Raw genomic sequence first — 27,947 nt, forward strand, 5'->3', positions numbered from 1 at the left:
AGTGACACAGTTCCACGCACTGTTCCTTTTACTGTCTCCCGAAGTCCACCTACCCTAGACTCGGACACCCCCGAGACAGAGAACTATACACTCTGGTACGCTACAGAGCCAGCAGCAACACGGACAAATCCTCAATCCACAAATGATGGATCCAACGTGGGAATCGCGATTTCCACCGACGGTATCCAAGGCATGTAGCCGTTGCCATGCAAGGAAAGTCAAGGTAGGTAGTCACCCTTCTAATAAGGAGGAGTCTAGGTTACTGACATGTTCAAGTGTGATTTACAGGTTCCACGATGCTCAACTTGCCATAAGCAAAATGAGCAGTGCAATATTACTGACCGTGTGACTTACACGTACGCTGCTGTCAAAAGCCTTCAAGACCGAATCATCGAGCTTCAGGCCAGACTCGACGGTGTTTCTGAAGCCACAGCAAGCCAGACTGGTCCGATAGCTGGACCTGGCCAGTTCGATGATGTTCGCAAAGAGGCCGAGGAGATTGGTGTTCTTGCAATTGGGAGGCCGAGCGGCTACTCAGAGAGAATATACAGTAAGTATGGCTCCTCAAGGCCATGAGCTGGTGTTTCAATGCAAAAAAATGTTGATCTATGTTTCTTCCCTTTAGTGGGCAGTGCCACTGGCTCGACCTTTGCTCGCATTTTCTTCAAGCAGATTAACCTGTCGGGATCGTCATCAGTCGCGCACTATGGTCGCCAAGAATCCTCCAGTCACGATCACGAACTCGTCCGAAACAACGCTGCACTCCCGCCGCAGCCAGTCGCAAGATTTCTCCTGACAACATACATTAGTCGCATACATCCATGGTGGCCGTTCATATCTCTTCCCTTCTTGAGGAGTAGTCTTGCAAGAATCTACGAGGATCCAGCCAGATGCACATTGTATCAAAAGTTTCTGGTTCTCATGGTGCTAGCCCTCGCTTCAGCAACTTGCACAGAAGCCCAGGAGTACCGACGGATGATGGACTTGAACAGCCCAACAGACTACTTCCAGACAGGCCTACAATTCTTTTTGAACATACACGATCACCCGAGAGATCTGCAAGGCCTTCACTCCGTGATCTTGCTGTGCTTATGGATGTTAGGATCAAACGTTAGAAATCACGGCGATGACGTTTGGCAGATGAGTCGATATACCATGTCAACAGCCATAGAGATGGGCCTTCACCGACGTTCCGTCACACCGGGCGACCTAAGTTCTGATGACCGGGAGATCCGGAACCGGACGTGGTGGTGTGTCTACGCACTGGAAAGACAGGTAGCGGTCATAACAGGCAGGGTACTCTCGGTCAGAGAGCATGCTATAGATGCACCCAAGCCATCCGCCAGTACTCTCGACGAGCTCACAGATCAAGAGGGTCGTGCGGCGCCCTCGTTCCAGAAACTCAATGTGAAGCTTTTCAATCATCTGATGAAACTACGTCAGATCGGTGGGCGTGTCCTTGAATCCATCTACATCGCCAGAGGCCCTGATGGGCGAGCATCAAGAACCACATTTCAGGAAATATGCAACGAAGTTGAGAAAATCCAGCAAGAATTAGAGAGCTGGAAACGAGAATTGGAAGCCCTAGACTTCAAAGGAACGCGCGAGTACTCCGAGATGAAGATTGAATATGGACTTCTCCTGCTACTCATGTATCGACCATCTCCCACTTTCATGATTCCTTCCAAAGAAATGGCTGAGATATGCTCTCGGGCCGTGTCTGGAACTGTTCAGCAGTGGCAGAAGCTGGACTTTCAGTATGGAATCACTGCCGTTTGCCGCTGCATACGGCAAGTGCATTCGATCCTCATGGTAGGACTGGCAGGCTTGTACTGTGACTGGTAAGCTTCTTATCTCACCAGACCCAATTGGCATTCCTTTCAAGATTACGAACTGACCATAAGCTACTAGGCACGTGAAAGCGATGAATCAAAGTCCAGATTCCCCTCTTCTCTACTCCCATGGAAGCAATGTGGCATTATGCATGGATCTCATCGAACGCGGAACTGCCTGGATGAAAGAAGAAGGCCTGCTGAAGTATCGCGATCTTCTCCAGGCAGCAAGAATCAAAGTATATGGCCCAACGACGTGGGAGCCGCCAATTACTCAAACTGAACCTACAGATGCCTCGCCAGTAGCTCCTGTGAACGCGTCAAGTGCACTTGGTCTTCTTGGTGCAGACAACACGCAGTCCAATATTTTCTTTCAAGGCGACGAATTGGAAACGTACATGAACCAAGTCACGGGGTATTTTGACAACGCTCAACTGGGTTTAGATGAAGGTCTCACTGCTTGGTTTGATACTTTCATGGACGAGTTCCAGTCCAACAGAATAGGGAACTTTGGGTTAAATGATACATCGTCACAATGATTGCTGGCAACACCAAGCCTTCCCTGCAACAGCCATTTGTGTAAGTTGAGTGACCGGTGGCTATCGACACTTGCTAAGCTAACGCCATCGCACAGCCTCAGTTAATCAATTGAGCGCCGTATGTCAAACTAGAGCTCAACATCGGATCATTGATATCGATTTGACGCCTCATTTCCATTGCATTGGTTGAAGCTAATACCCAAAGACCGAGGTGATCTCGGACTGAACCGATGATAAGTGGAGACTGGCTTGCGCAATGTCACCATAGTTTCGGCCCTGGCCGAGCTCAGTGCCGGTCAAGACTATCTACTCATTGGGATAAGCACTGGGGCATCTTTTGAGCATTTTCTTGGCCAAGGTCCTTGCAAAACAAAATCGGGGTTCTTAATTCTGTAGAAGCGTGGTATTTATTCGAGACTTGACTTCTAAACAGACGTTCTACGACTTACACGGAATCAAGGAGCACAGCGCATCGCCAACATCATGTCCAAATCTCAGCCAAAGCCTCAACCGGCCACAAGCCACACGGCTGTCCTGAACTCCAGAAATGCTTCTATATTGGTAAGACATATATTCGTCTTGAAATTCTTCATCAAATCACGATACTGACTCTCAATACAAGGTCGGCATACGCGACGGCGTCACCGGCGAATTCCGTCTAGTCCCCAGAGAGCAAGCAACAGTCTCGGTCTTTGACTCCAACTTCCTCATAGGCGATGGAATCTGGGTAAGCAAGGGGTCAAGCCGGCATAGAAAAGTCCAAAGGCTGATCTGATGCTTCTCATTGTAGGAAGGCATTCGTGCTGTAAGAGGCCGAGTCCAATTCGCCAAGGAGCACATTAATCGGCTCTTCCAGTCTGCAAAGGCAATGTACATGGACTTGGGCCTGACAAAAGGAGACCTCCTGTCACTTCTTCACCAGACCTTGGACGCAAACGACATGGGAAACGAGCCTCACGTCCACATACGTCTGGTCGTCAGCAGAGGCCTAAAGTCAACACCCTACCAGAACCCGCACGTCAACATCGGCCTGCCGCTCATCGTCATCATCCCCGAGATCAAGGCCGTAGATCCGACAGCCAAGTCGCGCGGCCTACGCCTGGGAACGACCTGGGTTCGGCGCGGCCCGCCCGACGTCAAGGACGAGCAGTGGAACCACATCTCCAAGGCGACCGACGTGCAGGCGTGCGTGCACGCCAACTTTATGGGCGTCGACGAAGCGCTCATGCTGGACCTCAACGGCTTCGTCAAGACGTGCAACTCGGTAAATTTCTTCATCGTCCGCGGCGACGAGGTGTGGGCGCCGACAAAGGATAATCAGATGATGGGCATCACGCGGCAAAAGACCATTGATGTCTGTCGGGCAGCGGGTATCACGGTGCGGGAGCTCGATTTCGCGCTGACGGAGGTGTACGGGGCCGACGAGGCTTTCTGTACGGGGACGTTCCCGTCGCAGATTCATGTTACGGAGGTTGATGGGCGGGTGATTGGAGACGGGAAGAGGGGGGCTTTGACGGACGTGATTCAAAAGCTGTACGCGGCTGAGGTAGAGCGGGATACTGCGAGGTCGAGGGAAGTGATTCTGGCCGAACTTGAGCAGGCTCGGGATCTGAGTGTTCTTGATAAACTAAAGTCAAAGCTTTGAGTCTTCGCGGAGTCTTTTTTAGAATCATTTCGAGAGTCTCACAAATACCAATTGATTTACCAATGAGCACCCTATGTTCTGGAATGACCAAATGCACATTGGAATACACTGTAATTTGCCAAAGAAACCTGATCCAATATCTAGGTGTCTGAATTCAAGCCAGGTTTCCTTCAAATTGGAAGCAGGCACAACCAACGTTTCGGTTCGAGGAACGAGCATCATCTGCCTTGGATGACATCTAACCTGAGCTCGCGTAGTCTTCGGCATTTTGCTCGGAAACTTTCTATTTGATAACAAGATAATGATCAGAAAAGGCTCTTCATCACTAGCCTTGCCTTGTCACATATTGGCACAAATGCCATACCATTATTAGCTAACACGGCGTTTACTGCGGTATTACTTGAACGCTGATCTCAACAGTGTGAGGACCGGCAGAGCACGAGTCAGCACAACACCTCGGACTGCACCGATATCTCGACATCAATGATCTCGGTGGGGACCGAACAGAAGCTCCACACTCCCATTGCGTGATACCCCAGAATGATAACGTCAATCGCAGGTTCTATTCTGCCCCGTCCCCATATCGAACAACGATATTGGTGTTATCCGGCAGAGATCTCATTGATATCGAAAAGTCAGGGACATGGGATGTGGAGTTGAGCCATTGAAATACCTGCGGTTCCGCCGCCGACTCAGGGAAGCATGCTTGGTCTTGAGGCCCTGATCTCGGACTTGGACTTCTTCTTTCTTGGTTTTTTGAGAAGAAGAGAGCTAGCTCTTGAATGAGTCTGACTGAATTATCTCATTGATTGGGAGTTTGCCTACAAGCACATAAGCTCCGACTTACACGGTTCCGTACTTACCCACCTACGTTACCAAGTAGTTTCCACCACGCTTCCATTTCCCATGATGGAACCCAAATCAGCCATCGTCGACCACGACGCAACCGAGCAGACGAATGTCAAAGACGTACAAGATGGAACCTCCCAGTATGACGAGACCCTGGCGCCGACGCCCGCGCAAAACAGGCGCATCCTGTTGAAGACGGACCTCGTCGTCCTCCCCTGCGCCGTAATCAGCATGACCCTCGCGTTCCTTGACAAGGCAAGCCTCCCGAAAACCCTCTCCTCTCCTCTCCTTTCTTCTCCCGTGAACTATCATTAACTAACCATGTCACCGAGATATAGAACGCCCTAGGCTTCGCCGCAATCTTTGGCCTTCGACAAGACGCGAACCTCAAGGGGCAGGAATACTCCTGGCTCGGCTCTGTCTTCTACTTTGGTTATCTGGCCATGGAAATCCCGGCCCTCTACCTCATCACCAAGCTCCCCATCGGAAAATTCATCGGCGCCTGCCTCGTCCTCTGGGGCGCCTGCATCTGCCTCATGTCCGCCTGCCACAACTTCGCCGGCCTCGCCGCCATCCGCGTCCTGCTCGGCATCTTCGAGGCCGCCTTGTTGCCATGCATGCTCGTCCTCAACGCCACGTGGTACCGCCGCGAAGAGCAGCCCCTGCGGACGGCACTGTGGCATAATACTTTCGCCGGCGTGTTTGGCGGTATCCTCTCATACGCCATCGGAAATATCAAGGGGAGCTTGTCGACGTGGAAGTACATCTTCATCATCTACGGCGCCGTCACCGTCCTCGTCGGCTTCGTGGTTCTCTTCGCGCTGCCCGATTCCCCTCAAAAGGCATGGTTCTTTGACGAGCGGGAGAAGAAACAAGTCGTCGCCCGCCTCGCCGAGAACCAGACGGGCGTCGACGTCAAGAAGAAATTCGACGCGCAGCAGATCCTCGAGGCCGTCAAGGACCCGAAGTGCTGGTGCGTCTGGGCCTGCGCCATCGGCTACGCCGTCGCCAACGCGGGCATCACAAACTTCAACCCGCTCATCATCTCGGGCTACAGCTTCAGCCAGACCAAGACCGTCCTCATGGCCACGCCGCAGGCCGCGGTCGCCATGGTCGCCGGGGTCGTCCTCACCACGATATCCATGTTCGTGCAGAACCTGCGCTGCCTGTTCTGGATATTCTCCGCGCTCGTCGGGCTCGTCGGGGCGGTGATGGTGCACACGCTCGACATCAACCTGAACAGAAACGCCAGCCTGGCGTGCGTGTACATCATGGGCTTCTACAACGTCCCGTGGGTCTTTATGCTGAGCCTCAACTCGTCCAACACGGCGGGTGCTACGAAAAAGAGCTTCATGGGCGTCACGGTGGCCGTGTGCTACGCCGTCGGCAACATTGTCGGACCCCAGCTGTTCTTGTCGAGCCAGGCGCCGCGGTACCCGCTCGGCATCAGCGCCATGATGTTTGCTTTTGCGCTCATGGCCGCGTCCGGGCTCGTGTACTACCTGCTCTGCGTGGCGGAGAACAAGCGGCGCAATTCCAAGTTTGGGGTGCCTGAGGATAGGTTGCAGGCTGGTCTCGAGCAGGAGAGGGAGGATAAGACGGATGGGGAGAATAAGGACTTCCGGTATACCTACTAGTACTACGATCTTCTGTCGTGAAGCGAGAAGTAGTTATTGCCCTGGATGAGGGCCAATTCAACGTTCAATCCATTTTGATGCAGTTTGGCAACCAGGCACATGCTGTGCAGTGAATTGATTCAGGAGATGATGCTCTAGAAGAAAAATCAAACCGAGCTATAGTGTTAAACACGTTGATCCTATGGATGAGTTCTCCGCGACTCAAATTGTCCTCGTGATTGTTTCTAAAGTTGAATTGATGAGGTTAGAATCGGCTTAGAGACCCGGCGTTAGTTAGCTCTTTCCAACTCAAGAGGGAACCCGCAGTTCAAGAACGAGACTTACTTGATCAAGGCTCTTGGGAAGTGTTGTCGCATTAGATAACCATGACTTGGTATTTCGGATTAGCGCGGAGTAACTAAAACCCTCAATACACATATACGAAGGAGCTGTATTGTATAAATCAGTCATCGATAACTTTCTCGCCAAACATCGGTTAGCACAGGCAAACCACCGTCCATAAACATGGATTCGTCTAGTACTGACTTTATCTACATTGTTAGACAAAGTCAACGTAGAGACCGTAACTTACAGCCAAGATAAGGGAGAGAGAAAAAAAATCACCGGCAATAGCCCAATATCAAATCGGTCCATAAATTCATGCGGTATTAAACCGTCGCGAGAGAAACAAAAGTCACAGGTTGGCTTCTGATTCGGTTACGGGGGAACAAAACAGTCCCTAGACGCCAGCACGGAGCAAACCATAACCTTGTCGATGGGCTGGCTGCTCGGTCATGGTCCCAAGACACAAGCACCCCTGTCCAAGGTTCGGTTTCTCTTATCGATAGGAATCCACGCGGGGCGCGGGGAAACGATGGAAAGCTCAGTAACGGCTTTCAGGGGGGTTTGGGGGAAGTCACCACTGCTAACTTGCCTTATCGGTACCGGCTTACATCGGCTCAGCCATGACGTCGCAACTTCGGCCGACGATAGACGGTCTTCCTCGGGATAGCTGCTGTCTCGGCATTCTCCCTCAGTCCCTTTGGCACTCTGGCCCTCTCAACTCCTTTCCCTTTCGTCTCTGAAGTTCTCGTGTAATTGAGCAAGGCCTTGTGATCATCTCCTTTCAATCAATTGACTTTCTTTAGAGCAAAGATCAAAGAAGGAAAAGCAGCAGAGATGAGGACCTCCAAGATACTTCGACGGGCACCCCTCGGCGGGCTGGTCCTCCCCCGAGCCGGAAGCGGTCTTCCAAAGACGACATCAACACCGACAGCAGGAGCAGCGGCGGCAGCAGCAACATCTCAAACCAGACGAGCAGCAAGTAGCCTTTCCCAAAGGCCAAACGCGAATCACGTCTCCTTCCCCGGCGCCGTAAAGAGCGCCTTCACGAGCAGCCTCAAGTTCGAGACGCCGGGTGACTACCCCGCCGTGCCGACCTACCGCGTCGTGGACCAAAACGGTGCCATTGTTGACGACGCCTTCGTCCCGGACCTCGACGAGGCGCAGATCGTCAAGCTCTATAAGGACATGGTCTTCATCTCCGTCATGGACCTGATCATGTTCGACGCCCAGCGCCAGGGCAGGCTGAGCTTCTATATGGTCTCGGCGGGCGAAGAGGCGCTGAGCGTCGGCTCCGCGAGTGTGCTGACGCCCGAGGATGTCATCTTCTGCCAGTATCGCGAGCAGGGAGTATTTAAGCAACGGGGCTTCACTACGGCGGATTTCATGAACCAGCTCTTTGCCAATTCGAAAGATCCCGGTAGGGGGAGGAACATGCCGGTGCACTATGGTAGCAAGGAGCTGAATATTGTAGGTTCCCATGACCGTGACGGCACCTCTGGAGGGCATTGGAGGGTGCATAGGCTAACATGTTGCTCGTACAGCATACCATCTCGTCGCCGTTGGCAACGCAGCTTCCGCAAGCTTCAGGAGCGGCATACGCTTTGAAGATGCAGCGGATGCAAGATCAGTCGATACCCCCGAGAGTCGTTGCAGCCTACTTTGGCGAGGGTGCGGCGAGTGAGGGAGACTTTCATGCCGCCCTCAACATCGCGGCTACAAGGTCATGTCCTGTAATCTTCATCTGCCGAAACAACGGCTATGCTATCTCCACGCCGACATTAGAACAGTACAGAGGTGACGGAATCGCCAGCCGTGGCCTGGGGTACGGCATCGACACCATCAGAGTAGATGGTAACGATATCTGGGCTGTCAGAGAGGCTACGAAGAGGGCCCGTGAAATGGCGCTCGAGAATGGGGGCCGCCCCGTCTTGATCGAGGCCATGACTTACAGGGTGAGCCACCACAGCACGTCGGATGACTCGTTTGCCTACCGTGCTAGAGTCGAGGTTGAGGACTGGAAGAGGCGGGACAACCCCATTACGCGTCTGCGCAAGTACATGGAGGCCAAAGGCATGTGGGATGAGGCCAAGGAAAAGGAGTGCAGAGACTCGACTAGAAGGGAGGTGCTGAAGGCGTTCAAAGAGGCCGAGATGGAGAAGAAGCCGCCAATCCGAGGCATGTTCGAAGACGTTTATGAGGAACTGACGCCGGATCTGAAGCAGCAAATGGCACAGCTACGTGAGCACCTAGACAAGTACCCGGATGAGTACGAGTTTGGTGAATTCGAGGGAGGCAAGGATAGCTTGAAGGCATAGACGAGCGGGTCCTGCATGATACCTACTTGGCTGGAGAAGAAGTGATTAATGCGGAATCTCCAGCGCTGTGGATGCGAGAAAAGCCTATATTGCATGTTATCGAAATTCCGTGAGGTGTTTTTGTTGACTCGTTTGACTCGGCTGCTTAGAAATTGGAGTATTGGTCGACCCTGATGGCGCAAGAAAAGGTAGGAATGCCGTCTCCCCACCCAACCTTGAATCAGCTCCGTCAGAATCTGGAGCGCACTGGGCAAGGTGTGGATGCGTAAACGGAAACATGGCTCCGTAATGACAAGCGGCTTTAATGCGATGGAAAACTGTTTTGGCTGTAAGTACCTTAGTGCAAGGTCAGCACCTGAAAGACTGGGGATAGACAGTGATGGTAGGGCGGGGTCGAGCTGCCAAACGTGGTTCCAGCACGGTCAGACACTACTACAGTGACGCTGTACGGACTGAGCATTTGAAGACAACACCTAGTAGGCTGGGATGGAATAGGGAGGCTTGTGACGGGTGACGGACGACGGCACGTCCATGGTTGGCGTTGGCGTTGGCGCGGTTCGAGGTTGGGACGGAGCCAGACGGTAGACGTGACAGGAGAGGGACCGTTCCATGGCGTAGTTCTGCCCGTATTGATTAGTATCACAGGTAAGGTATCGAGAATGGGGAACGCAATACCTACGTCTGTATCCGCAGCATCATAAGCATGGGCCTTACCGCAGGGATTCCCCCCTCGTGGCTGCTCATGTTGAGTTGGCGGGCCCAATACTCCGTATCCCCCCAGTGGCTACGTTTGGAGCAAAAAGTGGACTGGAACAGCGATATCAGAGCCGCTTGGAGCATGTGTGTGTTGTGCGTGGTGGTGGTGCGTGTGGCGTGCGGCGTGCGGCGTGCGGCGTGGTGCTTGTTAAACTGTTAGCAGCAACGGGTGGTGTGTCTGTCCCGTTCGCCGGCCACGGCCCAGGGCATCCATCAGTCAGACCCGACACCTTCTTCCTCTCCCGTGCTGCTTTGGCGCTGCATAACCTCGTCTGGTTCCAAACCCCATCCATACATCTCCCCAACCTTCAACATCGCCATCGAATCTGTTCTCCTGCGACGACAACGACGACGACGACGACAACGATACGACGATAAGCGATTCAAAGGATAGACCAGGCCATCAATATCGATGACTTTCAACGCAACGAGATCGTCTTGTCTGATCCGTTGATTCGGACCAACCTCGCAACGCCATCGTATCTTTTGGCAATTTCCCGACGGCGCTGATAACATCAAGACACCACAACGCCTAATCGCCAGCAACCCTCGAGCTGTCCTGCCTCATGGCGTAATCCATGGCAGAACGAATAGCCTCTGCAAACCAGCGCTCCAGATCGGTAGTCGACCACGATCCCCCCGCGCGCCTCCCGTCTACGCCGACGACATCGTCTTCCGGTTCGGGCTCGCCCACCCTAGCTTCGACCTCGTCTTCCCAGCGGTAGGTGGTTGTCATTTCACCCGTATTCGTCGTGTTTCGTTTCGAACCCCAATACATTGTTTTATGCTCTGCGGAGACAAAAGAGAGAGTCGAAAGAGGCAGAGCGTGCGTGTGTGTGGTTCGTGTGTGTATGAGAGCGAGACACAGAGACTCGAGAGTGAAGAGGAACGAGAACAAGAGGAAGAAGAGGACATACAAGAGAAGAGAAAGCAGCAAGAATCAACATCGGGCGACAGGTGCGCAGAATATTCCTGTGAGAGAGAGCAAGAGAAGGAGCAGAGGCGAGGCAGAGAGGCAGGAGCGGCAGGAACAACGTCCAGGTACCGTGGGGTAGTTGCCGGCGACAGCCAACTTGTCTCGTGCCTGCCTGCCGCCTTCTCTCGGTCTGGTCTACCTACCTCTGCCTCGCTGCTCCTTCTTTCACCTTCATCTCCTTCGCTTGTCTCTCTTGATCCTCGAAGTCCAAAAAAGGCACGAAAAAGGGCACTTTTTCGACTTCAGGATCCGCCTCACCTTCGTTCTCCTCTTCCTCTGCCTGAAGCTACCTCACCTTTGGTACCCGAACGGCGGGATCTCGAACTTAAGCGGGTCTGGTCACTATACCTACCGCCCTACCTCACTACACCGCAACCGCACCGTACACACCCTGCCAGGCACCACCGCACCGTACCTCTAGAGCACCTCAGGGAAAAAAAAAAGACACAGAGAGACGCCTGCTTTCCAACCATTGAAACACGGCTGCATCGCACCGCTCCTTCATCCTCTCTTCATCGAGTCTTGATTATTATCTCCTCGACACTTCGTCTTCCTCGACCCGATACCTTTTTTCTCCTTCACTTCCTTACTCTCGTCCCTGCCGCTTGGTCAGCTTCGAGCCAGTGCTAGCAGACCCCTCCCTCCACCACCCCAGCAATTCATTGCATGCTTTACCTCTCTCGTTGTGTCTAGTACACTGTACATCCACATCCACTACACCGTCACACACCACACACACCACAAACACATCTGACGTTCGTTGCGGACACACACGAGGCCACCGACATCTTGGCCTCGGCACATTTGACCTGATCCTTACCTTTATTTTCTCGCCTTCCGTTCTTCGGTCGGCATGCCTCCTAAGAACCAGTCACTCATGTCTCCCAGAATTACCAGATCTTCTGCCCGGCAAGCGGCGAGTCTCGCGGCTTCATCGACACAACCCGCTGCAAGCCCCGATCCCGCAGCGGCCGCCCCTGCACCACCGAGCTCCAGTCCTCCAAACCCTCCCACCTCAGCCTCGCGGAAACGAAAGGCTTCAACACAAGCTACCAGCCCTACTCCTGGACCACAACAGTCTGCATCAGCTTCCTCCAGGCGATCAAAGCGTCAAAAGGTAGGCGAAGCTGTTCCACCGCCTCAGCTCCCTACTCAACCGCCTGTCCCGCCTCGCTCCAAGAGAAAGGGCAAGTCTACCGTCGCCATGTCGAGCCCAGAGTAAGGAATCCCATGAGCCGGAGCTGTACATTATTCAAAGCTGACTGTGCTTGTTAGCATTTCCGCCGATCCTGCGAACGCATCAGAGAACACCGCACCCTCGGCATCTTCAAGCCGCAAATCCAGTAGCAGCCGAAGCAAGAGGACTGCCACCGGCACCCTAGGTAACCCCCAGTTGCCTCTAGTTTGACACTCTGAAGCATGATACTGATTCGGCATAAGCAGATCCTTCCGCCAACACATCCAGCTCCTCCCGCAAGACGAAACGGAATGCCGCAAACAATGCGGATCCCGACACCGCAATGACGGGCACAGATGATACTGAAAAGGAGTCTCTTCCTCTCCCGCCCCCACCGCCTCCTCCCGAACATCAAGACGACGATGATAGTGACGAAAACGATGACGACGACGAGGGTCAGCGATACGATGACGACGTAGACGATGATCCCTTTGGGGGATTCGGAGGTCCTGGAGGTCCCGGTGGCTTGTCAAGTACCTTGCGGGCCTTGACAGGCATGATGACGGGTATTTCGTCCCGCCTGCGAGATCTTCTCAACAGCCTGCGTCAAAAAGATGACCCATCAGTGCAGCTGATCGCCCTGCAAGAGCTGTCTGAAATCTTGTTGGTTTCCAACGAGGATAACTTGTCAGGTCACTTTTCACCTGATGCCTTCGTCAAGGAATTGGTGACTCTGATGCAACCCAACGAGATTACGGGCGAAGAGAATCCCGAACTCATGCTGCTCGCCTGCCGTTGCCTGGCAAATTTGATGGAGGCATTGCCCGCCAGTGTGGCCAACGTTGTTTACGGAGGGGCTGTCCCTGTGCTCTGCCAAAAGCTGCTCGAGATTTCCTTCATCGACCTTGCCGAGCAAGCCCTGAGCACCCTCGAAAAGATCTCTGCAGAGTATCCGTCCAGCATTGTCCGAGAAGGTGGCTTGACCGCCTGCTTATCTTACTTGGATTTCTTCGCAACAAGCACACAAAGAACAGCCGTCACTACCGCTGCAAATTGCTGTCGAAACATTCCTGAGGATTCCTTCCCGGTCATTCGAGATGTCATGCCCACACTTCTCAATGTCTTGGGCAGCAGCGACCAGCGAGTGGTCGAAAAGGCTTCGATCTGTGTCTCTGGCATTGTGGAGAGCTTCAAGTACCAGTCTGCAAAGCTGGAAGAACTCGTCAGTGTCGACCTGTTGAAGGCTGTGTTGAGGCTGCTTGTGCCTGGCACCACTAATCTCATTGGCGCTGATATCCACACGCAATTCCTGCGAGTGCTGGCCTTTACGGCTCGTGCTAGCCCCCAACTTTCGGCGGACTTGTTCAAGCTCAACATCGTGGAGACACTTTATCAAATCCTTACCGGTGTTTCTCCGCCCAGCGGTACAGAAGACGTTGCCTCCAAGTTGGACAGTGTTGTCATCATGCAGGCCCTGATCCATCGACCAAAGGAGCAGATTATCGAGACGCTCAATGTCATTTGCGAGCTGCTACCTAGCCTGCCTCGCAACGCTGACCCTTCATATGGCGACTTCGTGGAGATGAACGCGACAGAACCCATCACTCCTTCCTCCACGGCAGCTGGGAAGACGCGCAAGTCACCAAACGATAAGAGAATCGAACTGCTCGACAGCTGCAAGTCCGAAGTTCGCCGCTTTGCTCTTATTCTTTTCCCGACCTTGACCGACGCTTTTTCGAGCACGGTCAACCTCAACGTTCGTCAAAAGGTGCTCACAGCCCAGCTAAAGATGCTTTCAAACCTCGACGAGAAGATTCTTAGCGAAGCGCTGAAGACAGTGTCTTATGCTTCCTTCCTGGCTTCGATCCTGTCTCAACAGGACCATCCCTCACTGGTTATGCTGGCACTCCAAGCCACAGAACTCCTTCTCAGTCGCTTGGAAGATGTTTACCGGTATCAGCTCTACCGTGAAGGTGTGATTTCGGAAATCACCAAATTAGCCATCGAGGAGCACACGCCGCCCCCAGCGCCAGAGCCGGCCGACTCACAGGAGTCCCACAACACAGAGCAGCAGGCCGCAGCAGATTCTGGTGATCAATCTTCAGACAATGAAGAGTCTGAAGACGATGAAGAACACGAAGAGTCGGACGACGAGGAAAATGAAGAGGACAATGAGAACGAGCCCCATCCAGACGACATTTCTGGGTCGCCGGTTAGCTCACGCGGCTCAACAATGTCGCTCGACGGGCCGCCTCAACACTTTCTGTCAGACGTTCCATCGATGCGAAGCAGGATTCGTGAGGTGGCCAAGAAGTTCTTGGAGAGTCACGAGACCGAGAAGCACGGCAAGGCCATGAAGAAGAAGGCGACTGGGATTCTCACCAATCTATCTGATCTTGCTGGAGAAATTGAATCCTTCTACCTCAACAGATCGGCAGGTAATCTTTCGCCTGAAAACGGCATAGAGTTGTTCAAGAAGCTGGCCTCGTCCTTTGACGCCGACGTCCTCGAAAGTGTCACCAGCGCAGAGCTTCTGGCTTCTGGACTCGTAAGAGTGCTTTTGGAAGTTTTCAGCAATCCCGATGAGGATTTAGCCCGCACTGCCCAGGCGGACTTCTTGCAGGTCTTCATGGGCTACAGCGTCAAGTCCAAGCCCAAGACCGCCACTGCCGATTCACCTGCAACTCCCTTCAGTGTCATGGTTCACAAACTTCAAGATTTGCTTAGTAGATCTGAGCATTTCGAGGTCATCACTGTCCACCAAAATACCTTTGATGGCAATCGCAGTAGTGCTGCGTCCATGCTCGCGAAGCAGATTCGGCTCAGGCTCGTGGCTGATGACGAGTCTATACCCAAGTCCTATAGAAACATAATGGTTTCAATTCACGCCATCGCGACTTTCAAGTCTCTCGATGATTACCTGAGACCCAGAATCAGTCTTTCGGAACGGCCACGTGGCTCCTCAAGGCGGGCCGACAACCTCTCGAGGGCCCTCGCGTCGTTGGCAGGCTCTGCTGGTTTGCCACTCAGTCATGCGGCAGCTAGACTTACGGAGCGCGCATCGGCAGCGTCTGGGTCAAGTCCGATCCCACCACCGCCCAGCGTGCCTACGCCCAGCGGCTCGCGTTCTCTCCGCAAGACGAAGTCGAAGTCAACACCTCAGTCGGAGAGTGCGGCCACTCCCGATACTTCTTCCAGCACCAGAGACAAGGGCGTTTTGAGGAGATCTACCCGTCGTAGCGCGGCGTCGGCCGCAGATAGCCCAGCACCGTCCAGACCACCTCCTGAAGAAGACGACCTGGAGAATGCCCTCGAGTGTGCAGACGAGAAGCACCTGTCCGACGACGAAGAGATTGGCGGAAGCAGTGCATTGGATGCTATTGTAGGTGACTTGGATGAGGATATGAGCGAATCTCCCGGCCCCGAGCCTGGCGCTGTCAACATGGAAATCGCTGCGGGTGGAAAGGTCACCGCGCGGAAGGATGACGGGACCAGAGTGCCCACGCCATCGCAGAATTCTTTGCCTACTCGTTCTAGTGCTCTTCCGCCCCCTCCTGCGACACAAAGCACTCCCACGCCGGCAGCCTCATCGAGGCCGATGTCTTACGCTGCAGCCATTCAAGCGGTGCCACAGGACTGGCACATCCAGTTCACTCTCGACAACAAGGTGATTACGAGCGAGACTACAATTTACCGTGCCGTCCACACCTCGGCCGCCAACTCTGATGAGCACTTTAGCCGAAGTGTCTGGTCTGCAGTGCACCCGATCAAGTTCCGACGTGCCCCTGGTCCGCCCCCCGCGGAAACCCTTTCGTTCAGTTCCAATGCTCAGGCCACTACAGAGGAGAATGGCGAAGGAAACGTTCCGGCATCTCTCGCCAAGCACCCTTCGACAGCCTCTATCCTTCGCCTCCTCAACATCCTTCACGACTTGAACGCCAATATCGAAGATGTCATGGTTGAGAACAGCGAAAAAGATGCTGTTCGTCTGAATGTCGAGCCCCTATCACAGTTCGTCAACACCAAATTGACGGCGAAGCTCAATAGACAGCTTGAAGAGCCTTTGATCGTCGCGAGCAATTGCCTCCCAAGTTGGGTAGAAGACCTTGCACGACTGTACCCTTTCCTCTTCCCCTTTGAGACCAGGCACTTGTTCTTGCAGTCGACCTCATTTGGTTATGCGCGCTCGATGACTCGCTGGCAGAACGCACACTCTGCGGACGACTCGCGTCGCGACCGCCGCGACGACAGACCATTCTTGGGTCGTTTGCAGCGCCAGAAGGTTCGCATTTCCAGATCGAAGATCTTGGAATCGGCCCTGAAAGTAATGGAGCTGTACGGCGCGTCTCAGAGCATTCTCGAGGTTGAATACTTTGAGGAAGTCGGAACCGGTTTGGGTCCGACACTTGAGTTCTACTCAACGGTGTCGAGAGAGTTCTCCAAGAAAAAGCTCAAGCTATGGAGAGAGATGGATTCGAACGACTCGGAAGAGTACATCTCTGGAGCGAGTGGACTTTTCCCTCGGCCGCTCAGCGACGATGAAGCCATTGCGCCCAATGGGGAACGTATCCTGCAACTGTTCAAAACCCTCGGCAAGTTTGTTGCTCGCTCAATGATCGATTCTCGCATCATTGATCTGAACTTCAACCCCACCTTCTTCCGCATTGGAGATGGTTCATCGGCACCTGGCGTGAAGCCATCACTCGGCGCAGTTAAGGTCGTCGATCCCGGCTTGGCCAGGTCTCTGAAGACCATTAAGAAGTTCGCCGTGGCCAAGAAGGAAATTGACGAAGACCCTTCACGAACGCCTGCTCAAAAAGTTACCGATACAGAGGATATTGTTATCGACGGTGTCAAGTTGGACGACCTGTGCCTGGATTTCACGCTTCCTGGTTTTCCAGAGATCGAACTGATCCCCAACGGTGGACAAATTCGGGTCACCATTGACAATGTGGACTCGTACCTTGAGCGCGTCATTGACATGACCCTGGGCACTGGTGTTCGCCGCCAGGTAGACGCTTTCCGCACCGGTTTCTCTCAAGTCTTCCCCTACTCTGCGTTAAGCGCATTCACTCCCGACGAGCTGGTAACTTTGTTTGGCCGGGTTGACGAGGACTGGTCTCTCGAAAGTAAGTGCTTCCTCGCGTATCCGGCTAATGATATACTGACATCCTCGCTAGCACTCATGGATTCGATCAAGGCGGACCACGGCTACAACATGGACAGCAAGACCGTCAAGAACTTGCTGCAGACGATGAGCGAGCTATCGGCTCCTGAGCGCCGCGATTTTCTGCAATTCACCACGGGCAGCCCCAAGCTCCCCATAGGAGGTACGTCTCTCTCTCTCTCTCTCTCTCTCGTTCATCGACTTGTCCCAAGTAGCCAAGACTAACCTAAGCAACAGGATTCAAGAGCTTGACGCCCATGTTCACGGTCGTCTGCAAGCCAAGTGAACATCCCTACACGTCTGACGATTATCTCCCCAGTGTCATGACGTGTGTGAACTACCTCAAACTACCCGACTACACCAACATCGAAGCCATGCGCAAACAGCTCTCTACTGCCATCAAGGAAGGCCAGGGAGCTTTCCACCTGTCATAGACGCTGTCTCTGTCACCGACTCAGCGAATTCCAGGAAACCCAAAACAGAAAAAAACAGATAGCGAACCAGATGGCCGAGTTGGCCATCTCAGCGAATGTCGCCACCTTTACATGACTGTGGTATGAAATACGTGAACAAGCATTGCACATCGGGCGATGGTATTCTTTCAACAATAAAGATTTTATGGATGGAAACGGTCTGGGTCAGGGAACACCAGTTTTGGGTGAGGTGGATTGAAGGGCGAGGGTAACAACACACATCGAAGCGAAGCCCCTCCACCCGACTTTGCATGGCAGGTTCGTTAGGCGTCAGACGTGCTTTTCGGCTTGCCTTCCTGCTATGGCCTCGAGGCATTTCTCTCTTGTTTCGGTACTGTTTCTAGGGTCCATGACCAGACCCGTCTAAAGCCTGCTGGTTTGTGACGTGCCAAGGGGACCCCGTTGATAGAATGGTCAAAATTGATTTGTGACAACATTGTCGTGCCTTTTGTGTCAGTGAAACGTGATCATGTTGTTCCCGCCGTGCGTTGCACAGGCTATCAACTTGCTCGACACGAGGAATTAAGAGTTGTTCATCAGAGAATGAGGTTACACGGCGTAAAGGTCTCTCATTTCATCACAGGAATCTAATGTCCCCTCTCCTATTTGCGCGCAATACAAAGGCTTTGTTGTCCATACCCATCCATGGATACCGAAGATCCCTCCCTCTCGGATCAAGTGGCCTTCAAAAAACGTCGCCTCCAAAGATATCCCTTGCCCTTCTGCCGCCTATAGAAACAACATGACAAAAAAACAACATGTTCACCCTCCCCACCACCACCACCATTATCCTTCCCTTCTCTCTGGTCTCCAAATTTTCTCATCTTCTCTTGCTCGTAGAAAGGTATCTTGAGAAGGAAAATAAAAGCCAGGGTAAGCAGTTGCGGGTACACTTGACACAAACCCGGTCGTCCTTCCGCAATGCAATGCTTCCCTCAGTCGTGTCAGGAAGCAACCTAAACAGAACGGGGGTTCTTGGGAGAAAAAAGTCAATTCGACAAAAGTTGATGCTGCGATTGGCTTGCTTTCTTGTGGCAGCATCATCGGCATCAAATTAATAGGTCCCAGCTCTCAGGCCAAGCAGCATATGCCTCTAGCGGAAGCCAGACTTAACCTCGGCGCGGGGCCACTCGAAGAGGACGTCTCCGCTGTAGACGTCGGCGGTGATGCGGCTAATGCGCAGCTCCACTTCGCCGTAGAAGCGTTCGCACTCGCGGAGCACCTTGATCACAAGCTTCTGGCTGAGAGCAGGGTCGTCCGCGTCGCCAAAGTGCTTCTCGACGCGCTTGCGCAATGTCTCGATACCCTTGCGGACCTCGCGCGAGTCGTACGTTGCCAAGACCTTGTGGAAGGTGGACTTGGAATTGGATGGCTGCGAAGCGATGCTCGAGCCGGGCTTGCCCGACTGCAGTTGGCCCTCGATGTTCTCGACGTACTCGAGAAGCTTGCCGAGGGGGCGGCGCATCACAGCGTTCAGGTACAGGTTCATGTGCTCATTCATCTCGCCTGTCGCAGCCTCACGCCAGTCTTCGAGGACATTGAGGCCGTGCGTGTTGATCTCCTCGAGGAAGTGGTTCATATTTTCGATGAGCAGAATGTGGAAGTTGAGAGCCTCCTTGTCTTCTGGATCCGCACCTGCCGCACCGACGCTGACTGCGGGGTTCTCGCGGGCAATGATCTTGAGGGAGTCGAACATGGACTTGAGGATGCGATCGTACTCGCGGTCAACCGTCTTGCGCACGGCTAGGTTAGGGTCGATACCCGAGAGAATGTTTTCCACGGCGTTGGAGAACTGAGGGAAGACACGGATGAACGAAATAACGCCCTTGCGCTTATTAATCTTGACCTTAGTCTCCTCGATGGCGCGGATCTGCTCGTCGACGAATTTCTTAAATCGGGACTCCAAGATCCCGTGGAGTTTCTGGAGAAGAGCGTTGAGGAAGTCTTGATTGGATTGTTGGATATCCAACAGGTTCCGCTCGAGAACGGCCAAGACACCAGCACCTTGTCTGAAGCATCTGGTCAGTATATTATGACGATGAAATGGATTCGGAGTCAACTTACAAAGGATCGGCTTGGACAACCCATTCAATGAGCTTGGCAATCTCTGTCTCGAGGAAGATAAAAATCACCTCCATACCCTTAGTAACACGTCGAGCAAGATCGCGGTCAGGCTCCATCAAACGATGGCGACGCAAGTCGCCGCCTCTCCGATCTGTCGGCCTGCTGGCTGCGACCAGGTCCGGGAAGTCTGATTGCTCCAGTGTGGTGGCGTGGAAGAAGTCGATGATGAAGTTCTGCTCCATCTCAACTAACGGCAGAAGGTCGTCCAGTACCTGCCCAAATACCTCGTAAGGAAGGCTTCGGTTCTCGCCCGACTCTTTCAGGTTAGTCCTGCTGCTGGTATCGATGGGCGAACGCAGACTCTTGGCCAATGTTTGACTCCGCTTGACGGTAAGCTTCCTGACAGTGGTCGCTCTGCCTTCCTGTTGCTTTTCGACTTCAAATGTAAACAGGAGCTCGGATGTCTCGTCAGCGGTCATCTTGCGCGCATTGCGCTTCCACGCTTCCAAGACCTGGCGGAATTCGTTCTTATAGACCGGATGGCTCTTGTCTTGGTAGACCTGGATCATGCGATCCCAGTTGGCGGGGTCGACGTCCTTGGCGTATTTGATCAAGGGACTGTACTTCCACAACATGTCCCGACCGGTGTCGTGGTGGCGAGAATCCACCTTTCTTGAAAGAGCTTCGCGAAGCGCTCTGTTGACTTCGTTGTAGGCCACATCGAACTGTTGGGCCATGTAGCCGACCAACCGTCGCGAGAAGACAGCACTTTCTTGTCGGTACATCTCCTTCTTCTCCTGAACGATTCTCATCTTGCCATAGTCGGTGTTCTCGAGACCCACGGCTTGATCAACTTCTCCGCCGATATCTTCGCTCTTTCGTGGTTCGCCCCCTAGTAATGTGGGATCAATCTTGATCATGGCCTTGTAGAGAGTAACCAAAGACATTTCGATGTCCTCAAGGCCGTTCAGATCTTCCAGTGGTGCCGCTCTCAAGGCGTTCAGATCAGCAGAAGTAATAGTAGTTGTCTCAAGAAGAGACTCGAGCTCCTTCTTGAGCAGCTTCTGGTTAGCAGTTCGCACCTGAAGACCCTGGCCTTGGGCTTCAATGTATGCAATATCATCAGAAAGAGTCTATTTCTAGTCAGCAACAGTTTCGGAAAGTTTACGAAGCAACCTACCGAAAGTTCAACGCTGTACAGCGTCAGAAGATTCTCCATTTCTTCACACTCAGCGACTGCCAGATCGATGCCGCGTTTGATAGCCTCGACACGATCATCTTCTTCCTGGAACCGGGCTAGCCAGCCGCCGGCTTGGGCTTTGTTGAGCTCTCGCTCAAGGTCTGTCCTCATCTCGTCCACGTTACGAGATCTCATCTGCTCGCCAGGAACCCAGCCAAAGTAGTCAAGCCACTTTGTGAATTCGCCGCTCTTGTTATCCAAGACTGTGGGGTCAATACCAAGAGATGCAAGATACTTGGCGTCATTACCGGCAACTATCGACTTGCTGTTCTCCTCCTTGGTTGCGGATTCCTCTGGCTTCTTCACGCTAATAACTTCCTGAATCGAGGGCTGCAAGCTTGATGGTCGACTAGAATTAGGCACAGTGACCTTGACCTCAGGCACACCAGATGTGCGCTTGGGAGGCTCCGCAGGTGCAGCAGTCTCTTCGACTGCAGGTTCTGGGGATGTGACTTTCGGGCCGTCAGAGGAGGCAGGCCGTGGCGGAGGTTGGAAAACTGTTGTGATTCCTTCGGCAGGTTCAGTGCTCTTTGTGGCAAGCTGTCGAAGTCTTTCACCAGCACCACCAGGCCGAGGCTTGAAAGCTGAGGCAGCGGAGGCAGCCTTCCAGAGCACACCAGCGAGGTCATTCTTGGATTTCTTTGCTTTAATCATTGGTCCTAAACCCGGCCGACTCTCATCTTCTTGTTCCACGGGAGCCTCAGGCTCAGGGGTAGGCTCAACAGCCGGAGGCTCCTCGGGTATGATTTCCTCAACCGCAGCTACAGGCGCTGGTGGAGGGGCTGGAGGCGGACTCTGCACGATGGGAGAAACTGGGGCAGGGGGAACAGGGGGAACAGGGATTTCAGGCGGCGGAGAGACAATAGGAGGAGGTTGTCTTGTGGGTGTTGCCCCATTTCTTGTTGGGGTTCTGAGTGCGAGAGGAACATCTGGTGCACCAGGGTCTCCAGGCGTAAGGGGTGTAACTGGTCGGTTGTCCCTGTAAGAACCTCCATCTGACCTCTGCGAAAGAGAGTTCTTCCTGGCTGTACTCCTCGGGGGAGGGGCAACTTGATCTCGTCGCATCCCCGGGCTCACCAAGGGCGCAGGAACCAGGTCTCTGTCGTTGAAGCCCTGTCCCTGGGGCCTTGCCGGGTCCATCGGTGGCCTCTTCCTCTCTGGCGGTCTGCCTTCTTCGGAGATTGGCGGAGGTGGTCCTAGTCCAGGCTCTTGACCTGGCTCACCGAACCTACCAAAGGCCCCTTGCCCAGGCATGCCATTCCGTGAGCGCGGCGGCATGCTTCCCGTATCGTCGCTCCTGCCTCCCAGGGAAGGCGAGAAAGATTCTTGGCTCTTGTTCCCGAATCTTCGCAGCGTAGGGGGTTCCTGCGAGAACGAAGATGCCATGCTTCCCGCTGGTGAGTTATTCGCCATTCCATTGAGAGGTGGTGGTCGGCGAGGGCCTGGGGGGCCAGGCGAGGGAGTGCCATAGTTGGAGGGCGCATTCGGAGCGCCGAGGCTGGTCTGACTAGAAGCAGCATCGGGCATTGCGGGAGGTCGGAAGGCAGCCTGTGCGGGAGGGGGTGGTCGTCGTTCGTTTCTCAGGATTTGGGCCATCTCGGCCTGGTCGAAGCCCGATAGCTCAGGGACCTTGCCTCCCGTGTATTTGCCATAGATCTTAACCAGGCTGGCAATGAAGAACTTCTTTTCCTTATCCGATTGCGCATTCCAAAAGTAAGGCTTTCCGATGGTGACGATGAAGCCAGTATCACCAGCCCATTCGCGGAAGGTCGGGTTAGCCGGCGGCCCCGTGAAGGACTCGATGGCAGAGAGGTCGTCGAGGTTCCATGTCTTTCCAATTGAGAAGGAGCCGTTGGCGTTCTCTTTCGTTTTGTGCATACGCACTCGGCCACTCTTTCGCACTGCAACGACGATTACGCGGGGTTTCTGTGATTCGGGTGTTCGTGCTTGAGGCGGTGGAGGAGAGGTCGGATGGGAGGAGTACTCGGTGATTCGAATGTGGGTGATGTATGTCTCGAGCACTATCGACGGAAGCAAGGGTCAGTACCATACGCATATGAAGCAGACTTTTTGAGTGAGAAATTCTAGCGAAATCGGGGTTCGACGCACACGATCCGTCTACATCCTTCTTGATGAAGCAGCTCTCGATGATGCGCCGCTTCTCATCCTCGAATCGTTGGGCCCTGTTGTCCATGGCTGCTCGGTAGGGCGGTCCCGTCGCAGTGGAATGGAGCAATCATGAGGGTGTTCGCAATGCAATGGGAGGAACCATTTACATGGTCGTCGCGCAATCGGAATCGGGAGGGCGGCGTGGCGGTGCGATGGGGGGACAATACGCTCGGAAGGGAGTTGAATGAGGTTGAGGTGGGATTTCGAGGTCGTGTCGTGATGCAAGCCAGAAGGGGAACGGGTGGACGTGTGCTGGAGTCTGTCTGTCCTTGGGGGTAGCTTGCTGCCAGGGCAGCCTTTGGTCCCGCTGGTTGATGGGGTGGAAAGTATTTCGACCGTCGAGTCTGGGGCTCCTGTTAGCGCCAGTCCCGAGCTAAGTCTGATAGCGCCGCCACTTCGCCATCAGTGTGGCTGGTGAAGACGTTCCTGTTACTTGAATCTTTCTTTTTCACGTTCAAAATGTATGATTTATTTTTCCATCATTTTTCTTCAGTAGCAATCGTCAAGTCTGGTCATTCACAGAATTCAATGTCTAATGCCTCTGCCATCTCGGTCCCGCATCGACTCCACGGTACATTGGTGGTACCTGCCCAAATGCCTGTCTATCTGCTACCTGACGGGAACTTGCAGCGACATACTTCCCTGGACTAGGTACGCAATCGGGTGCGCTGAAAGATTGATTTGGGAGGGATGAGGTGGCTCCTTCCTCCCAATGCCACAACGCTAATTATCTGTAAGTACCTAAGTATCCGTAAGGTGGTGGAATGTCCCGCCACCGATTGACTTCTGATGTCCCGCAATCGCCTGGCTCGTTCGCAGCTCGCCCTGCAACTCAGTCCCCTTTTTCAGCAATCCTCTTCTTGCGAAGGTTACCGTGCAGATAACCGCCTTCTTTAACGATATTTCAACCTCACATGAACAATTCATGCTTGTAAGAAGAGACACACGCCCGCATATTCCCGTTGCTTGTTTTCCGTCTATGCACCGAACCGATATCAGACGCATCATCCGGCAAGGTTGCCGTCAGAGAGCTCGGGCGCCCGTCGTCATGCCTCCCACCAGTCCATGTTTCAAGCTGCCCTGCCCATGAATGAGATAGCCCCCTCGATACGCCCATCACTGCAACATCCGGGGTTCCGATGCCGTCTCTGTCTCTTGTTCTTTCTGCCGACGCCCTCGGGCACTTCTGACAGTGAACCTTGTACTTCTTGGGCAGCTATATCGCCAAAGTCAAAAGGCTTACTCACCCGACTCTTGCTCAACTCGCTGCGCACTATTCAGTGTTTGGATATCATCATCAGATGGCCAGTGAAGCTCTCATGACCAACCACTCTACTTTGGGGGTGAACCGTGCATCCGACTTCAGATGGTCGACTTCAAAGTCCAGCTATCAACGTCAAGTGAAGCAGCAACAGAGGTATCATCGATTCACCTCACACGATGAGCCTCACAGACTCTGAGGCAACCCATGTCAAAAAACGCTACTTCATTTTCCCTTCGAAATCAACCACAGTTGGCTGGTGAATGAGACGGTCGCATATCGCCTCAATCTGTTCCTGTCTCATAAAACCAATCTCAGCTTTCTATATCATGTGCCTTTTAGATTATCGCTCTGCCAATAGCTCAGTAATCCAGACTTCTCTCCTTATTATCTAGCTTTGAATTCTTCCACGGAGGGTATATTATGGACAACAACCAGAGCACAGCAATTTGCAACGCCACCTGCCAACGTTGCAGGGTCACCAAGAAGACGCCCTCGGCCTCAAGGCTACCCTCGCCCTATCGCCAATAGACCAAGCACCAGAAATCTAACCACTCTCTTGCTGTTCCACGTTCACCTTACCCTCCTCCTACCACATCTCAACCACCTGAGTCTGATATTGGCTCGTCTGAGCGTCTTGAACCGTCTCCTCTGGGCCCTCCCTGCCTATCGGCTGTATACGGCCGTGGAATGTGATAGTGCCCTCGACCGTGTACCTGTAACGCCAACTCTTATACTCTCCCAGCGTCCGTTTGCATTCTTTCCACGGCCATTCTCTCATGCAGCGGAGCCTGGCCTTACCTTTCGGTGTCACCCCTGCAGTGAAGTATGTGCTGCCTGGAAGTATACAATTTTTGAGAAAGTGCCCTGCGCATAGCTTGAGCACCTCTCCCGTGAATAGCTGGGGGCCGTCTTCTCGGTATGCTTCGTTGAATACGGCTTTTCCGTCTCCGTCGACGTAGCCCACTTCGTTCTGCTCTTGATAGAGGATCTTGTTGCGGGCGGGGTAGTTGAAATCGAGGCCGCCGTCTATTTGGCTCATTTTGGTGGCGATGCTGCTTGGTCCTTGTCTTATTAGTTGACAGTCTGTTGAAGTGGAAGTAGGCCAGCTATGAGCGCTGGGATATTGTCAGGGGCTAGCAGACTAATTTATATGTCCTACACTCTTCTCTGGTCTCTGTGAAGGAAATGTTGAATACTGTAGCTGCGTCGGTAACATTCGAGTTGTTTCCTCCCAAGAGACCTTCCCTAAAGTTGTCTGCACCCTGAAAGGGTATTTACACCTCGACTCACCTCGCAACGGAGTACTTTTCTTTCAGTTTTGGGCGAGAACTAGACAGATCGGAGCTTGAATGCGGTTATTGCTCCAAGAGATTGATCGATTGAGACAAGTGAGCCAAGACATAAAGCGGAACATCGTTGATGTATGGCGGCCTCTTCTTCTGCTCCACAAGATAAACAATGAAACAGGTATGGAACCAGCGCTTTTCTTCTGAAAGCTTTTCCTCCATACTTCAAAATCGAGTTCAGTCTCAAGCATAGGTCTGCTTTGGCCTTGAGGTCCATACGCGATATTGGCCCTCCATCGATCGGCCTAGCTGAATCCTATCTAAAGGTCACCAACATCCCATGGCCAGCTCAACATTTTGCGATGCACAGCATTGTGTATGACATCCGCATTTTTCCAGAGTCCCAATCGATCAAACATCTTTTCCAGCAGAGAAGGAGACGGCAAGAAGGAAATATACACCGGCCTCGCCACCACGCCGTGAGGTAACTGTATCGTACGTCGACCCAGATGCACAAAGATGGTCCTATCCGGTGAGCATGCCATGTTACAAGACCACTCTCCCGAGATTGCCCGCTTCGACTCTTCGTCTTTGAAGTAACAAAACCAATCGTCGTTTCCCTTCTCCCGAGGAAAATATTCTTCAGCCGCAGCGTGAACCCCGACAACGACTCTCTCGACGCGGCCGTCTCCGATGTTCAACTGTAGCTCAACTCCGAGTGTTCCACGCCGTCTTATAAAGAGCGGGACAAGGCCTCTGTATGGTGTGTTGAAGGGCGCCTGGCCGGTCGAGTTGACATAGAAATGCTCAGATTGTTTTGCATGCTGTGAGGTCACGGAACTCTGGTCGGTCGAGCCGACTTCTATGTGAAATTTTGGTGCCTTTCGTGTCTCGATGATTGGCATAATCATCTGCGATACTCCGTGCCCAGGCTTTCCTTTATACCAGAGTGAAATAGCGTACTTCAACAATTCAGCGTTCCGTTGCAGTGGATGAATGCAGAACTCTTGTAGGCTGGAGGGGTATATGTTCCTCAACTCATAGAGAGCTATGGGTCGTGCGGGTATCGGCCATCGTTGAGCGCCGACCGCAGAACCGTCAATCAGTGACGAGACGCCATCTGAAGTTCCGACATAATTGCTCGTCAGAAGAGGGATGCAAACACGGCCTGTGCTTGGGTCTTCTTCTCCTGCTTCGCTTCTCCTCTCGGATACGTTCAGCACAGCAAGATCTAGACCGGACATCTTGAGCGTGGGCAGGCGGATGCGCAGACCTACGTTGGTCATCGAGTACGACGTGGCCATGCTCCATCCGACAAGAGACTCGTCGGTCTCTGACCCGCAGAAGAAACGGTCGCCGCCCTTGAAGACCGAAGGCGATGGTGCGAGTAGACTACTCCAGTCATGTGGGATCGTATGATCCCACGTCCAACAGAAGATTGTCTGGTCGTCCGAGATGCGGATCAACTCCTCCTGGAGGCGTATAAACGCCGCCGAACGCTCGCCGTATAGTAACGGCATGTTGAGACCGAGGAGTCCCAGCACACAGTACGCCATGTCTTCGGAACGTGTCGTCTCTCGGCCCGCCAGCCAGGAGAATACCTCCGAGATGCTCGCGTCCAAGACTGACTTGGCGCCGGAAATGTACTCGTTTCTTATTCCGGTGATGTTTGAAATTTCAGGCGCAAAGTCTTGCCGCGATCCTAGGATCCTCCAGCTCTTGTCAAAGAAGTACATTCGCCTCGGGGCCAAGAGTTCTTGCAATGTCCAGCCGCGGGTGAACCAACGACTACGAGCGAGTTCAGATCGCCAACGTCGTTGTTGACTTGAGATACCGTCGCCTGAGCTTTCCGGCAAACTGGTATCCTCAAAGTCAAGGTCTTCGAGATAAGCGAAGCAAACAGCCGATTCTTGATACCAGTTGAACATTGAGTTGATTGCCTCTGAGAGCTCGGCAGAGCTTTCCTTGTCGATACAGTTCGTATCAACCCACAGGTACTCGAGGCCGAATTCTCGTGTCAACCGACAAGCCTCGAGTATTTTGGCGTACCTCTGTTCTTTGGATTTGGCGACATGTTGTTTCTGCCACTCCTTGAAACTTATCTCCTGCGTGCCATTCCAAGTGTGAGATAGAGTTGCGTACTGGGGGCACCGGCCCATGAACTCCTCCAGTAGGAGTGTGTTCACATTGATCAGACGCATTTTTGTAATGTTTTCATGGCTAGAGTTTATGAG

General features: G+C 53.2%; 10 protein-coding genes across 10 annotated transcripts, besides 1 other annotated feature; 5 read left to right on the top strand and 5 right to left on the bottom strand.

Annotated features, from left to right (window-relative positions):
• Window positions 1-142: 142 nt before the first annotated feature.
• On the top strand, window positions 143-2,371 carry CTAM01_07216 (uncharacterized protein; the record flags this gene model as incomplete). The annotated part of the gene is made up of 4 exons (XM_060523240.1): window positions 143-223; window positions 289-550; window positions 626-1,841; window positions 1,912-2,371. The coding sequence occupies 4 exons, from the start codon at window positions 143-145 to the stop codon at window positions 2,369-2,371; spliced, it is 2,019 nt and encodes a 672-aa protein (XP_060381978.1).
• Window positions 2,372-2,854: 483 nt separating this feature from the next.
• CTAM01_07217 (aminotransferase class IV) lies at window positions 2,855-4,016 on the top strand (the record flags this gene model as incomplete). The annotated part of the gene is made up of 3 exons (XM_060523241.1): window positions 2,855-2,932; window positions 2,994-3,098; window positions 3,162-4,016. The coding sequence occupies 3 exons, from the start codon at window positions 2,855-2,857 to the stop codon at window positions 4,014-4,016; spliced, it is 1,038 nt and encodes a 345-aa protein (XP_060381979.1).
• A 909-nt stretch (window positions 4,017-4,925) lies between these two features.
• On the top strand, window positions 4,926-6,502 carry CTAM01_07218 (major facilitator superfamily transporter; the record flags this gene model as incomplete). The annotated part of the gene is made up of 2 exons (XM_060523242.1): window positions 4,926-5,087; window positions 5,204-6,502. The coding sequence occupies 2 exons, from the start codon at window positions 4,926-4,928 to the stop codon at window positions 6,500-6,502; spliced, it is 1,461 nt and encodes a 486-aa protein (XP_060381980.1).
• A 1,158-nt stretch (window positions 6,503-7,660) lies between these two features.
• Window positions 7,661-9,141, top strand: CTAM01_07219 (dehydrogenase E1 component; the record flags this gene model as incomplete). The annotated part of the gene is made up of 2 exons (XM_060523243.1): window positions 7,661-8,293; window positions 8,368-9,141. 2 exons carry the CDS (start codon window positions 7,661-7,663, stop codon window positions 9,139-9,141), a joined length of 1,407 nt encoding a protein of 468 aa, XP_060381981.1.
• A 337-nt stretch (window positions 9,142-9,478) lies between these two features.
• On the bottom strand, window positions 9,479-9,981 carry CTAM01_07220 (uncharacterized protein; the record flags this gene model as incomplete). The annotated part of the gene is made up of 2 exons (XM_060523244.1): window positions 9,479-9,781; window positions 9,856-9,981. 2 exons carry the CDS (start codon window positions 9,979-9,981, stop codon window positions 9,479-9,481), a joined length of 429 nt encoding a protein of 142 aa, XP_060381982.1.
• A 448-nt stretch (window positions 9,982-10,429) lies between these two features.
• Window positions 10,430-10,675, bottom strand: CTAM01_07221 (uncharacterized protein; the record flags this gene model as incomplete). Its single annotated transcript, XM_060523245.1, has 1 exon — window positions 10,430-10,675. The coding sequence occupies one exon, from the start codon at window positions 10,673-10,675 to the stop codon at window positions 10,430-10,432; it is 246 nt and encodes an 81-aa protein (XP_060381983.1).
• A 1,051-nt stretch (window positions 10,676-11,726) lies between these two features.
• CTAM01_07222 (HECT-domain-containing protein) lies at window positions 11,727-17,651 on the top strand (the record flags this gene model as incomplete). The annotated part of the gene is made up of 5 exons (XM_060523246.1): window positions 11,727-12,091; window positions 12,149-12,255; window positions 12,317-17,179; window positions 17,231-17,380; window positions 17,455-17,651. The coding sequence occupies 5 exons, from the start codon at window positions 11,727-11,729 to the stop codon at window positions 17,649-17,651; spliced, it is 5,682 nt and encodes a 1,893-aa protein (XP_060381984.1).
• Window positions 17,652-18,783: 1,132 nt separating this feature from the next.
• CTAM01_07223 (exocyst complex component Sec3) lies at window positions 18,784-23,188 on the bottom strand (the record flags this gene model as incomplete). The annotated part of the gene is made up of 4 exons (XM_060523247.1): window positions 18,784-19,699; window positions 19,755-20,887; window positions 20,935-23,015; window positions 23,104-23,188. The coding sequence occupies 4 exons, from the start codon at window positions 23,186-23,188 to the stop codon at window positions 18,784-18,786; spliced, it is 4,215 nt and encodes a 1,404-aa protein (XP_060381985.1).
• Window positions 23,189-25,013: 1,825 nt separating this feature from the next.
• Window positions 25,014-25,466, bottom strand: CTAM01_07224 (uncharacterized protein; the record flags this gene model as incomplete). Its single annotated transcript, XM_060523248.1, has 1 exon — window positions 25,014-25,466. One exon carries the CDS (start codon window positions 25,464-25,466, stop codon window positions 25,014-25,016), a length of 453 nt encoding a protein of 150 aa, XP_060381986.1.
• Window positions 25,467-25,568: 102 nt separating this feature from the next.
• Window positions 25,569-25,643: a sequence feature (Short protein (CTAM01_07225, KAK1498496.1) was converted to a misc_feature.).
• Window positions 25,644-26,033: 390 nt separating this feature from the next.
• Window positions 26,034-27,914, bottom strand: CTAM01_07226 (HET domain-containing protein; the record flags this gene model as incomplete). Its single annotated transcript, XM_060523249.1, has 1 exon — window positions 26,034-27,914. The coding sequence occupies one exon, from the start codon at window positions 27,912-27,914 to the stop codon at window positions 26,034-26,036; it is 1,881 nt and encodes a 626-aa protein (XP_060381987.1).
• Between the last annotated feature and the right edge of the window lie 33 nt (window positions 27,915-27,947).

The sequence above is a fragment of the Colletotrichum tamarilloi genome (genome assembly GCF_030869305.1).
Source record: "Colletotrichum tamarilloi strain Tom-12 chromosome Unknown Scaffold_22.1, whole genome shotgun sequence".
Taxonomy (NCBI): Eukaryota; Fungi; Ascomycota; class Sordariomycetes; order Glomerellales; family Glomerellaceae; genus Colletotrichum; species Colletotrichum tamarilloi.